This window comes from Ailuropoda melanoleuca, chromosome 1 (genome assembly GCF_002007445.2).
Source record: "Ailuropoda melanoleuca isolate Jingjing chromosome 1, ASM200744v2, whole genome shotgun sequence".
Lineage (NCBI taxonomy): Eukaryota > Metazoa > Chordata > Mammalia > Carnivora > Ursidae > Ailuropoda > Ailuropoda melanoleuca.
In genome coordinates this window covers 105460061-105473768 of record NC_048218.1, presented here as the reverse complement: position 1 = coordinate 105473768, position 13708 = coordinate 105460061, and the positions used below count along the sequence as shown (strand labels likewise).

Sequence of the window (13708 nt, the reverse complement as noted above, 5' to 3'; positions counted from 1 at the left end):
TTACATTCATGGAGGAGTTTTCAGCAGCACTCCAAACAGCCATTCTAAACTGTACCAGATAATCTCAAAAAGTGCTTGAACAATTTAAAGCAGGTGGAAAATATACTCTTATACAAAGAAAAGCAGATTCCAAAAGAGTATATGCGATGTGATCCTGTTTTTGTAAAAAATAAGAATATATGCATGGGAAAGAGCCTGAAGTTTAGTGCTTTTTCTTTGCTTACCAGCAATTTCTAAATTTTCTACAATAATTATATTTATAATCACAAAATAATAAAAGTTATAAATGTTTATAAAAAAGAAAGCAGTATAACAGTGAGTAATGAACTGACTGCTTTAACAAATGGATGTAGCTAAATATAAAATATGTATACTGCAGATAGTCATTTGGGTTAGAATGACTCCCTTCAGGCTACAAATAGAAGTTGGTAAGTGAATTTTTCTCCTACGGTCACTTCAGTTAAAAATGTCAAAAATTACTCAGAGAACAGGTTTAAGCATTTGCAGTTATTAACAATGTCACAGAAAACACTAATATTTTATGCCTGATTTAATTTATAATAGTCTATTTTTTTTTAATGAAAAGAGAAGATGCACTGTTTTTAGGAGAGGTAAGAGATATGTTTACAGGTAGCCCCCTCACTTATCCAGTTATCAATTTCTGTGGTTTCAGTTACCCATAGTCAACTGCCGTCCAGAAGCAGATAATCCTCCTGGGATATCATCAGAAAGTCAGTGGTAGCCTAATGCTACATCACACTGCCTATATCACTCACCTCACTTCATCTCATCATGTAGCATTTTATCATCTCACATCACCACAAGAAGGGGGAGTACAGTACAATAAGATATTTTGAAATTGAGAAAATGACCACATTCACGTAACTTTCATTGCGGTATATTGTAGTTATCATTATTAATCTTTACCGTGACTAATTTATAAATTAGACTGTATCTAGATTGTTTGTATGGGGGAAAAACATGGTATATATAGGGTTCTGTGCTACAGTTTCAGGCATCTACTGGGGGTCTTGGAACATATCCCCCATAGATAAGGGGAGACTACTGTATTGGAATATTTTCTTCTAGTCTTATTTTATTTTATGAGGCATATATTATAGTGGAAGGAATTAATTTTGCCCTGCCCTTTAAGCTAGTATTTACCTCCCAGTGATTAGATGCTAATGCAGTACTAATTAAATTTTAATGTGCATTTGAATCAACTGGGGATTCTGATTCTATAGGTCTGGGACAGGACTTTTTATTTCCATCAGAGTCAGCTAGAGATTTGTCAAAAATGCAGACTCTTGGAGCTCACCTCAGATTTACTCAGTCACAATCTAGCTTTTAACAAGATCTCCATTTGACTAATTTGTACAGTAAAATTCGGGAAGCTCTAATTGAAAGATACTACACTTGATCTTAGCCAAAAGGCCGAGAAGCGATTCTAATTGAAAGAACCCAAAATAATCTAGTTTGACTTGGTTACCACGGTTTTTTTTTTAATTATTTAAAGAAATAATAATATTTTAAAAAGTTATAGAAACCTGTGTTGCTGCTTCACTCTATTAGCAAACACAACTTTGCTTCATAAAACTATTTTTAGATAGTTAAAACATTTTACTTAAAATGAGAATAAAATTTCTTTGATGCTCAGGTAACTTTAAAGTTAGTTCTTGTTTGTTTATTTATCCTTATGCTAAGTGGTTCGTGTAGCTAATTCAAATGTAATCACTTCCCCCTGCTTTGTCTCTCATTTGAGAAGGATTGTTTCAGACTGTTTTTCTATATTCTGCTGGCATAGTGGAGGACCTTTCACCTTTCAGATGCTTTGATGATGGGATTATAAAAGGGATTAAGTGGCATAGTTACAGCATATCTTTGTTTCTGATTTATTACTTTAAATGAGTTTCTAGAGTTTTAAGAGAACACATTAAAAGAAAAGAAAATGGAATTCATTGATGGGCTTTGTATTAGAAAATTAGAGTGATCACCCACCAAGCCGCCAAATTATTTTATAAGTCCAATTTTCTTTATTCATAGATGACAAAACGTTTAGGTTCTGGAAAATCATTATTTCATTTGAGGAACAGTCACACCATGGCTACCATATTAAAACTTCTTGGGGCGCCTGGGTGGCTCAGTCATTGAGCATCTACCTTCAGCTCAGGGCGTGATCCCGGGGTCCTGGGATTGAGCCCCACATCAGGCTCCTCTGCTGGGAGATTGCTTCTTCCTCTCCCACTCCCCCTGCTTGTGTTCCCTCTCTCGCTGGCAACATCAAATAAATAAATAAAATCTTAGAAAAAAAAAAACTTCGTAACTGAAGAGCTCTGACATTTCTATTTTTTCATGAATATTTTAACAGTGAACTTCTTAGGATTCTACCTACTAGGGATCCAAGAAGAAGTAATTGTGTGGTTAAGTTTAACAGTAAATTTCAGTCTTACAAGCACTTACCACTCTGATAAATTTTATTGGATCACATTTACACCTATTGAAGCCATTCCATTACCATCTTCTTTATACCTTAACCTTGATCTGATGCTTTCACTTCCAGGATTTCCAACAGAATACACTGAGAATTTGTTTACTAATATAAACTCTAATAAAAAATTAAGCAATGTGTATTGTCAAAATAAGGCTCACTAAATTTATTTTAAATCAAACCTAATTTTTTAACCCAAGAACAAAGAATACACACTATAAATTGTAGAGCAATTAAATATGAACTGATAGATGGAGCCTAAATATTTGGAAGTACAATTGTAGAAAATCAGAAGAGATAGTATTAAAAAAAACAAAACAAAACAAAAAAAACCCAACTTACTGCAGTGTCCACTGCAGTTTAATGTATCACTTTTAAGATACATAAGTTAACATTGCTTTCAGAGCAAAGAAGGTACTTGGGAGAAAAATGAAATGAAAGTGCTTTCTAAGTCACCATCTACTCCCATGAAATATCTGCTGGTGAAGAACAGGTTACATGTTAAAACCTGTCTTTGGTCATGGAAAGGTTTTCATAAGCTTTTCGACCCTACATCTATTTGGGTTACGTGTTAACCTTCAAGTCCGGAGGCAATTTTGCTAAAGGCAAGTCATATCAATAACATCAGCCTATAATTTAAGAATTTCTTACTGCTGTTTGAAAATTTATAACAGTATTTCATTTCATTTCAGTCAGTCTCTGAAAACATAAATTTTATCTTTCCTGAATGTTCTCTATTTTATCACTAATCATTTTTTCACAACCACTATTTTATTTTATTTTATTTTTTTTAATGATTTTTTATTATATTATGTTAGTCACCATACAGTACATCCCCGGATTCCGATGTAAAGTTCGATTGTCCATTAGTTGCATATAACACCCAGTGCACCATGCAATACGTGCCCTCCTTACCACCCATCACCAGTCTATCCCATTCCCCCACCCCCCTCCCCTCTGAAGTCCTCAGTTTGTTTCTCATAGTCCATAGTTTCTCATGTTTCATTCCCCCTTCTGATTACCCCCCCCTTTCTTTATCCCTTTCTTCCCCTACCGATCATCCTAGTTCTTATGTTCCATAGATGAGAGAAATCATATGATAATTGTCTTTCTCTGCTTGACTTATTTCACATAGCATTATCTCCTCCAGTGCTGTCCATTCACAGCCACTGTTTTAGATCAATTTCCCAAACTACTTGTTCTTCACAGATACTAAAATATTAATACTTAATTAAGCAAATTCTTGTAGTTGAAAGGTATTGATTGGTGTTTGATCTGGATTGATTAAAATTTTGTGCTTTCTAGATATCATTTTCTTTTTTTATTTATAGAGGCTTATGGGTAAGTTGTGTTTCATTATGCTCATACTACAGTATATTATGTGTAAAGTGTCTGATCCTTTCATAAGTTTCTAGGGTAGTTAACGCTCCAAACTATGATCAAGACTTTTAAATGAGGACTGTAAGTTGTGATATTTTAGGTGATAATTTCCAATGTTTTGACAAAATACATTAAAAAAATGGAGTCATTTAAAGTAATGTTAAGTGGGGGAAAAAGCAAGTCCCAGATTAGGTACAGTATGACACCATCTTTAGAAAGTTCTAAATAAGCAAAACTAAATAATATATTGTGTTAGAAATACACTCACTTGTGATAAAACAATAAAACAAAAAGCATGAGCAAGATTCAGGATAGCTGTAATCCTTAAGGGGTAAGCATGGGGATGGGTTAGAGAAATAGCAAACCAAAGTAGATGCAAGTTATTGGGATACCTACATACATAGACACACACACACATAAACACACAAAACATTTTGTCATGAATATTACCTAATAATTTTTAAGTGCAAGAAAACCAGGAGGGTTAGATTATTCAGGAATAAATTGATGATGAAACTGTAGGAATTTTTCTCTTTGCTGGGGTACCATTTTGGGTGGGACTCGATCCCAGGATCTTGGGATCATGACCTGAGCCGAAGGCAGACACTTAACTGACCGAGCCACTCAGGCGCTGTTATCCAACTTACTTTTTAGATGGTGATACTAGAGTAAGATTAGTAGCTTTAATCACTGAGAATAAAGGAAGTCTCGGAGTATTCTGCCATATTCATATTTGGTATTATGTGGTCATGTTTTATCAATGAATGCATTATTCCTTGCACGTATTTGTGGAATTATGTGTTTTGACAAGTGGACTTTGATTTCCATTGAATCTTGTAGAAAAAGGCTCCTCTCCCTAGTCAATCAGTAGTGTGGGAAGCAAAGGCAATTTTAATTGCCAGATTTGAGAGTTTGGAGAAAAGAACAATCTCATGTCAATATTACAACACAGTTTCAATAAAATAAGAAGTATTCCTCATCATTTAGGCAGGCTGGAACCTAGGAGAAAATGGGACAAAATTAAGGTGCAGATTCTTTCAGTTTTATAAAACATAAAGCCATTCTTCTGTCCTGAAAGGGATAGGACATTTAGCAGAGCTTGCAGGGGCTCACTTGGGTATATTCTGGAATAGATCTTTTTTTTTTTTTTTTATTCCTGCTGAGTACTGGAGGGACTAGTTCTAGCAAGACTAATAGGCAAGCTGTCTAGTATAATTGCAGGACTACCCTCCTCACCACTAGCTATATAATTATTTGCCTTTATGTAAAAAAGAAAACTTCCCTTGGGCACTTGTAGAATAATACTTTTTGGGTGGGAGAGGGAAAAATAAAACTTACAAGTTAACTAATTTGAAACAAGTTCTGAGAGTCTAGTTGGAATTTACACAGATTACTTGAGGTTAAATTAGAAAGCTTTAGTCTTCTTAAAGAACCTGTTTAAATCTGCCAATCCCAAAACATATAGATGAATGAAAACATGAAAATGTATAATTTAAAAAATTTAAAAGTCCCTCAAAGGAACACTTTGAAATAAAATATAATATTATGGAAATAAATCAAAGCAAGTGAAATTAACCTTGGACCTGATTGAAATAAACAATTGATCATTTTTTTCATGCCTATCATATTTGGTCTCACTTTTAACTTCACAGAAAGAACAACCTTTACTGTACCTGACGAGGGGTTCTTTCTGATTTGCTCCTACACCATTCCCAGTCTGAAAGGTCTGGCTTCTGACTCTCCTCATGAGAAAGTCTTCTTTCTGGCCCTTCCAAAAAGATGGTTTCTTCATAGTTAATATCATCTCCTGTTTTTTCAGAAAGCAGTGGATCAATGCCCTTTTCGCTGTGGCAATCCTGCTTAGCCTCTGTAATATCAGTATTCGTGCATTTGTTGATCCCTTTTAGCATGGAACTGTCCCGCGAGGGTGAGGTGCTGATTTCCACTTTTATGGCATTGAAGATATTACAAGTGTCTCTCTGAGAGTCTTTTGTAGTTTTGCATTCAGAATTCATGAGATTGTGATAGGATGTAGAATTTTCATCATCATCATAGTAATCTTCACGTGCTATTTTATAAATCCCATAACTCCGTTGGAATGATAGATTGAATTCAAAGCCTCTCCTCTTGGCTAAATAAAAACAAACACAAAGTTCCATGGTTAGGAAGGTAGATATAAACAACAATTGGATATTCATAGTGAATAAAAATAGGAAAGTGCAGTCAAACTGATTACAAGAATTTAAACACTATCTTCATTTCCTGTCAATTATGCAAAGCAAATATACCTTATCAGTTCATGGTGTCTTATCACTCTGGGCCTAACTTTTCTCACCTGTGCAATGAGGGGCTTAAAATACATAGAATTCCAAGAACCCTGCAGTCTTTAAAGCAGTTTAATGAAAAAAGTTTAACCATAAATTTGAAAATTCTCACATATATTCATTTTAGTTTTAGCTTTTTCAGTCTACCAATTATCTGTACATTTCTTTATTTGGGGATAAAAGATATTGTTTATAAATTTTATTTTGCTAGAAATTATTAAGAAGGTCTTAATATTATATAAGTTATTCAGCTGACAATACCACCAACAGATATGACTGTATTAAATATTTTGATGTATGCCACTCCTAACATCTATGTGTTTATAAATGCATACATTAAAGATTAGAAAATGCTGCAATACAGTTTTTAAACTTTATAAAATAACATTCATTTCTGATACAAATAAATTTGGAATGAATTATAAAAGGAATGAATAGATTTATATTTCTGTGATCTAAAGCACTTTATAGCATGTCTCTAAACCTGATTAATTACAAGATGAATTTAGCAAGAATGCATAAAGCTTTTTATGGTTGAAACCAAGCAAAATGCAATGCTATGAAATGCTAATATAGTACTACTAGTTGGTAGATATGGTACAAAGTCTTAGTAGAATAACAAGTGAGAATGTGAAAGAAAATGATATAATTTTTATGTGTGAATGTCATTAAATACTAGATCATTTCATGTATTAAGAATGAAGTTACATCAAGGTGATAGACAAAATGCAATTTAATGTTTTGGTTTTCATCTTTCAAAACGTGGCTGATTTCAAAGTATTTTTCTTCTTGGATAGCTGTGTCATATACCAGACATTTAGCTATCCTTGGCGGAAAAATCTATGAAAAGTTATAAAATTTCTATGGGAACAACAGATACAATTTGATTCATTTTACAGTATATCCTAGTGTCATTCACATGCTGATTCTATTACTGAAATTTTCTCAGAATTGAAGATTTACAAAGCAATTCTGCTGACTGAAAATTGAATTTATAGGTATCATTCATTATCTGAGCCAAAATATTCATTGTTTGAGCCAGAATACAAACAAGAATTTCTGTCCAAAGAAAATGGAAAAGTAGAAACATATGTTAATATTTTATACACTCTTATGTATAGTTCTATTTACTTTTTCTAGTAATATAGTCCAGTAAAATTAAACTGGAATTTTTAACCTACTTCAACAGTGTGAAAGCTGAAGGAACTAAAAGGATGTTTTAATTATTGATGGGTTTCCCTTTTCTCTAAAAAAAGATACGAAGTGGCAAATTGTCAATTCAAGGGCAATAAGCAAACAAAAACTTATAAATCCCAATTTTATCATGTAACACAATAAAATTGATGTCTGTGGTTATGTATCTTAATAGCTGTGTAGTATAATTATGAAATTTGTAAAGCAAAAGTGAGTAATGTTTTTGAAGGAATGTGTAGGCTGTCTATGGAGAATCTGCCTCCATGTCATGAAATGCAAGATGTAGTCTGAGGTAGGCTCTGAGAAGGAACTGAGATTGTGTTGGACACCATGGAGAAGCAGAGAACTCCAGGGCTAAGTTATGCACATAGGTCATGTCATTTAACACAGCAACAACCCTACATACTAAAAGGCTTATTGATTCTATTTTACAGTTGAGAAAACTGAGGCTGGTAGAGGAAACCTACTTAAGATTACTTAACTGGTAAAGAGATTTGAATTTAAAAGCCAACTGATTCCAGAATTTGAGTTACTAACCTGTATGTGAAATCGCTTTACCGATAATTAGACCCATGAGATAACTAAAGGTAAATTCTGACTGAGATAACTAATGGAGATAATAGGTTATAACAATATAACAGTTGACAGTGTTTGACTAATAACTTACCAGAAACTTAAAGACCCTCAGAATAGTCAGGATATTTTGAAGTCTATACTATACTTACAAAAAAATCAGTGTAATGTATTTGTTCTGAAAGGTAAAGCCTGGACAAAACATGAATTAGCTTTAGTCTTTTGCTTTTAACCACATCTTGCTAATTGCAATTTGAAACATAAGTAATTATATCAGCTTATAAAAATAATTCTTCAGAGTTATATGTCACCAGATATTTTGATTTTATTTAAAATAAAAACAGTATCTGATTTTATGGAAAATCTTTAACTGTTTCATTAAAAAAGAAAATATCATCTCACGCAAACAAAATGAATGTGAAAGCCATATCCTTCCCATATATTTTCCACCTGAGACCTCTGTGTTAAAATCATTTTTTTAACACTTTTGTTTTGAGACACTAGGAATACAGGTTAATGTTGGAAATAGGAAAGATTTATTAATCTGCAAATTATTTCCCATTACTGAAATCTGTTTTTTGATTTCATGTCTCTCCATTTCCATTCACTAAGGCTAAGATGTAGAATTATATTTACATCTGCAAAATGAAGCTATGGCATATGAGTCAGGAAGCTTCCTTGTTTCTGGAGTTCCCTGACAAAGAATGTAAAAGGGAAATATTTGTTAAGGGGAAAAAGCCTAAATATAAAACTGAAGCCATATTCCCAAAGAATCAAGGCACTTGATCAGGCACTTGCCTACCTGAGGATGAACATTTTTGGGATTTTGAAATTCTGTTCTCGTGTCATCTTAGCAATAGGAAAATATATGATGGGTTCTCAGACAGTGAAAATATATCATTCTTGTTCTCAGAATTTCCCTGCGGCAGAACCTGGGATCATAAAAGAGAATGGAGCCATTCGGACTACAAGCATTTTAAACTAATGTTTCTCACAATGTTTGATTTTTGAAGCCATGCCTCTTTTTATAAAGCTACACATTTCAGGGAATTTCTTCCCTGAAATTTTAAATGCAATTAAGAGCAATGGCAATTTTCAAGGAAAAATACTGTTTTGATCTTGAAAGGCATGGTTTCAGAGGTGAGATATTAATGTAATTATTGATTCTGTCAGCCTGCCGTAGGCTCCTCTATCTTGTGCAGTACAAGATAGAATACTTCCTGGACCATTTGCAGTGATAGGTCTCTTGCATTGCTTTGTTTTCAGCTCTGATACAGGTGTCCTTTACTTCTTAAAAATGACTGCCCCCACATCACTTCACTAAGACTTTTCATTTTCTCTGACATTGAACTTTCATTGTCTCTCTCACAATCTTAAATACTATAAGACAATGCTGGCTCGCTAATTCAGTGGCAAAATGTTAACATTTGATAGAATGTTAGAACTTCCAGGCTTGTAAATGATTTTTATATATGTTCTATGTGACTCAAAAGGATTTATTATTAATTTTCTGTGTCACTATTGCTCTAGACATTAATCTGCAGAAACACATAATTGTTATATAAGTTCTATGATTATTTTATTTTAAAGACATAGATGAATTCGGGGTCTGTTAACAATAAAACTTTGTGGCATCCTTAAAACTAAAGAAATCTTCTGGTCATTTGAAAAATATCTAGACATATTAAAATTTAAATGTCATCAATACATGGAAAATAACCAGTTCACGATTAATTAATGTTTATGAAATAACCCTGTTGTAGAATTGATTGCAGAATATACTTTAATATTCTCCAATTTCTATACCTCTGGAATAGTCCAAGATGAACTATTTTTGTTTACCTTTATTTCCTCTGTTAAAGAGTAGTATACTTGCTTATTCTGAGCAAAGGACAATTAATGGAACAGTTAATTCAGCATACGCTAATGCATTTTTAGATTTATTAAATGATAGAACATACCAATATACTTTTTTCTTCCTGGCAGAGTCAAAGTATAGAGGTCATTCCTCAACTTTTCCTGTCTCAGTATGGAAACAATCACACTCTAGAGAGTTTTATAATATAATAATATAATTGACCCCACTCCCATTCTAGGTATACTCTTTAGAACATAGCTTTTTGTTGTTATTATTGTTTGTTTGTTTAATGTAACTAGCATGGCTATATTCATATATGAACATACATGGACAAATTCTGCCAGATTTTCCCTTCTTTTTTTTTTTTTAAAGATTTTATTTTATTATTTATTTGACAGAGATAGAGACCCAGTGAGAGAGGGAACACAAGCAGGGGGAGTGGGACAGGAAGAAGCAGGCTCACAGCAGAGGAGCCCGATGTGGGGCTCGATCCCATAACACCGTGATCACGCCCTGAGCTGAAGGCAGACGCTTAACCGCTGTGCCACCCAGGCGCCCCCAGATTTTCCCTTCTTGAAATTGAGTTTTTTGTGGTTTCTAAAAGTAGACATATACACTTAAAATTTGTTTTCTTTTTGTCTTTTTTTTTTAAGATTCTATTTTTAAGTAATCTCTACACCCCCTGTGGGGCTCAAATTCAAGACCCTGAGATCAAGAGTCTTATGCTCTACCAACTGAGCCAGCCAGGTGCCCCTTAAAATTTGTTCTTGAACTGTTTTCAGGCACTCGAGTTTGAAAACTTTCCAAAACCCTGGAAGACTACAATAAGGAAAATAATAAAAATTCTGTTCCATTAAGTAACAACAGGCTATAATATAATGCATTTTTAACTCTTCAAAGAGATGCAGTCTCTCATACATAGACTTGGGAAGGGAATTTATTTTCTACTCTGGGCTAAGAACTAAGGTGGATATAGCATATAAGGACCTTTTTGACTTCATACTGTGTTGAGTAAATTCTGTCTATCCCTTTCTTTCCTAAAATAATTATTCAATGTACAAGTACTTCACAGAGTTATTTTAAACCTGCCACCTTTAAAACTTACCCCAACACTGTGCTAGGAATTGTTTCACATTATAATTTCTTCCCTTTATTTACCATTTATATTTGTCCTTGGATTCGTCATTCCCTACTCAGACAACTCAATAGACCACTTTTCTGTGTTTGACTGTATGCTTATTGCTCCCAACCTCCACACTGTCAAGGACTTACTTTTTTCCCCATCAGATGCCACTGTATATGCGTTCTGCTTACAGTTGATGATGCAGCCACAGGGCAAGTGGGTCCAGCGTTTGGACAAGACAAACACTGGGGTTACAGTGGTGGCCAGCAGGGTTAGTAGAAAGCTGAGTGTCTCGAAGGGAGGGCTCTGAAACCCCACCACGTGCTGAACCATCATGTGGATCTGCAAAGGCAAAGAGCTTCAGACCTATCCCAGGATAAAATTTTCTACTTTGCCAAGCCTTTCCCCCAAGCATGCTGCCCCACCCCCCTTCTCCAGGCTCCCTTCCTGCCTGAGAGCCAGAAGCTCTGTTTTGGCGGTGCACCACTGGGATCCCTTGGGATGAGGCCTGATGATATAGACCACAGGGTGGCTTCCACTCCTGGGTGCCTGGTCTGTGTCCCCTGCCACCTCAGGTCTCTTCCAGGAAGCACAATTTACAATGCTGGGGATGGTACCCAGAAAACAGCCAGGCAAACTAGAACCCTGCACCTGATACTCCAGATGACCTTTGTCACATCCCTAGACCCTCACCCTCCCCCACCAGCCAGCATGTCACAGCAGGGTGCCACCTTCCTACGTCAAAACTGGGCTTCCTCCTGAAGGCTTGAACAAAAAACCTGTTTGGCCCCCTCTCTTCCCTTTCTACTTCTGATCGTGCCTCTCCAATCTCTCTCCCTGCTGAGGATGGGCGGCGTCCTTATTCGGCAGAAATGGAGTGGAGAGAAAGGGATGACAGAGGGTTGGAGGGGTGGGGGGGTGGGGGGAGGAAACCCTTCTACTACCTTCCTTCTTTTCTGAATATTCCCAGATATTGCTACAAGAGATGAGAACACCCTTGGCCGCGATAGATCTTGGAAAACTGTATCCCGCGCCCAAAAGCACTCCCTGACCCCCTCCCCAATTTTGAAACGAAAAGCACTTAGTAGCAAAGCCTTCGCAACCAACCAGCTCTACCCGTGAGCTGCCTTCCTCCAAGTGCGTCTCTAAAACCGAGCGAGACACAGTTGGAAGCGGACTTAACTGCGCATCTCTTGGGGACTCTCCCAACCAGGGACGCTAGTCCCAACACGCATTCACACTGTCTGGTACACACCCCCGCGCGCTTGAGCAACTGCACTTTTACCATCATGGGCAGCCAAAGGATGACTTTTGTCAGCGCTAGGATCAAAGAAAAGCGCTTCTGCGCTACGCTCACGGTGAAGCTCCTGGTGCCATAGAGAGTCCCCCGGTTCTCGCGCCGGCAGGCTCCAACCACAGCGGCAGCCTCGTGTGCCGCCCCCTGCCTGTGCTGTGCCCTCGCTGGTGGACCCGGTCCAAACACAGTGTCGGAGCTCGGAGAGCATCCCCCAGAACACCGAAGCGCAGGGCCCGGAGCATCATCTGGGGACAAGGAAAGCACTCTTCCCCCGCTTGGAGGGGTCCCAGGAGTGGAGGCTCCGCGGGAAATTTCCTGGTAGTTGGCGTGGAGTCTCGGCGGCTCCTCCGAACACAATAACTGGTGAGTGAGAGGGACCGAGAGGCCGGCGAGGAGTCCAAAGGCCGAAGTGTACACAGCGAAGAGGAGCAGCACGTAGGAGCTGGAGCAGTCCGCCAGACAGCCCCAAGGCGTGCGCACGAAGGTGCCCCAGCCGCACAGCGGGAGCGCGGAGAGCAGCAGACTGGCTGCCCACACGGTCAGCACCACGCCGAGCACCTGGCCGGATCTTCTGGAGGCTGCCTGGCTCCCCACAGCCCTGTGCATGGAATAAAAGTTGTAGGAGACTAGGAGAGTCGCCTTCAAGTTGCTCGAGAGGCCCTGGCATAAATACAGTAAGGCAGAGGTGGTACACAGAGACTGAAAGTAATCGGGGGCCTCGTTTGGCCACTGCAAAAACATGAAGATGGTCACCGACAGGACACTCATGAGATCATCCCCAGACCAGGAAGCCACAAGCATGGATACAACGGTTCTGTTCTGCATTTTCAGCAGGGAAACTAGTGAATAAATGCTGCCGGCCAGGGCTGCAAGAGTCATTAAGCATGTCAGGCAAAAAAGATAGATATTCAAAGTTCTTGGCGGATTTAAAAGGTTCGTCGAATTATTGTTTTCTTTCCACGGGCTAGAGTCATTTGTTGATAAGTTACTGGAATATCCAGACATTGTCTTTGGTTAATATTTAATTTCCCTTTCAATGAGTCTGTAAATATTCTCAAAACAAAGCATGATTGTTAGTTGCAAATCAGATCTTATTCTCTCCCACCAAGTTTCCCTCTAGATGTTTCCCTGTCAGTCCGGCAGAAAATGATCAGGCATGTCTCCTTTAGATCTGATTCAACCCATATTTAAAAATTGGGTTCCATTTAAAGCATCAGTAAGAAACTTTTCAACATTCCAATTAAAAACAAACAAACCAAAAACTTCCTTCTGAAACCAGTAAGTTTCTGGCATAAAAGCAAAAATCTCCTCAGGTAGATTAAAAAACAATGATGTCTGGCTCCTTTTATGTCCTCCTTATGGAGCAAAGCAGGTTGTAGCTTGAGGTAATCAAACTCTATTCACTTTTTAAGAGCAGTAAAGCGATGCATTTGGTTCCAGAGCTGGATTCAAAGGCAGAGAGATTATCAGG

The 13708-nt window shown here is 37.1% G+C and overlaps 1 protein-coding gene and 1 pseudogene across 1 annotated transcript in view; both read right to left on the bottom strand.

Annotated features, from left to right (window-relative positions):
• Positions 1 to 13274, bottom strand: part of GPR149 (G protein-coupled receptor 149) — a 57762-nt gene extending 44488 nt beyond the window's left edge. The window contains exons 1-4 of the mRNA XM_002924703.4: positions 12403 to 13274; positions 12226 to 12366; positions 11090 to 11282; positions 5542 to 5999 (exon numbers count right to left, since the gene is read on the bottom strand). Of these exons, the coding sequence (XP_002924749.1) occupies positions 5542 to 5999; positions 11090 to 11282; positions 12226 to 12366; positions 12403 to 13242 (1632 nt within the window). The 5' untranslated portion in view covers positions 13243 to 13274. The remainder of the gene's footprint in view (positions 1 to 5541; positions 6000 to 11089; positions 11283 to 12225; positions 12367 to 12402) is intronic.
• Positions 1351 to 1446, bottom strand: LOC117795611 (annotated as a pseudogene).
• Positions 13275 to 13708: the final 434 nt, after the last annotated feature.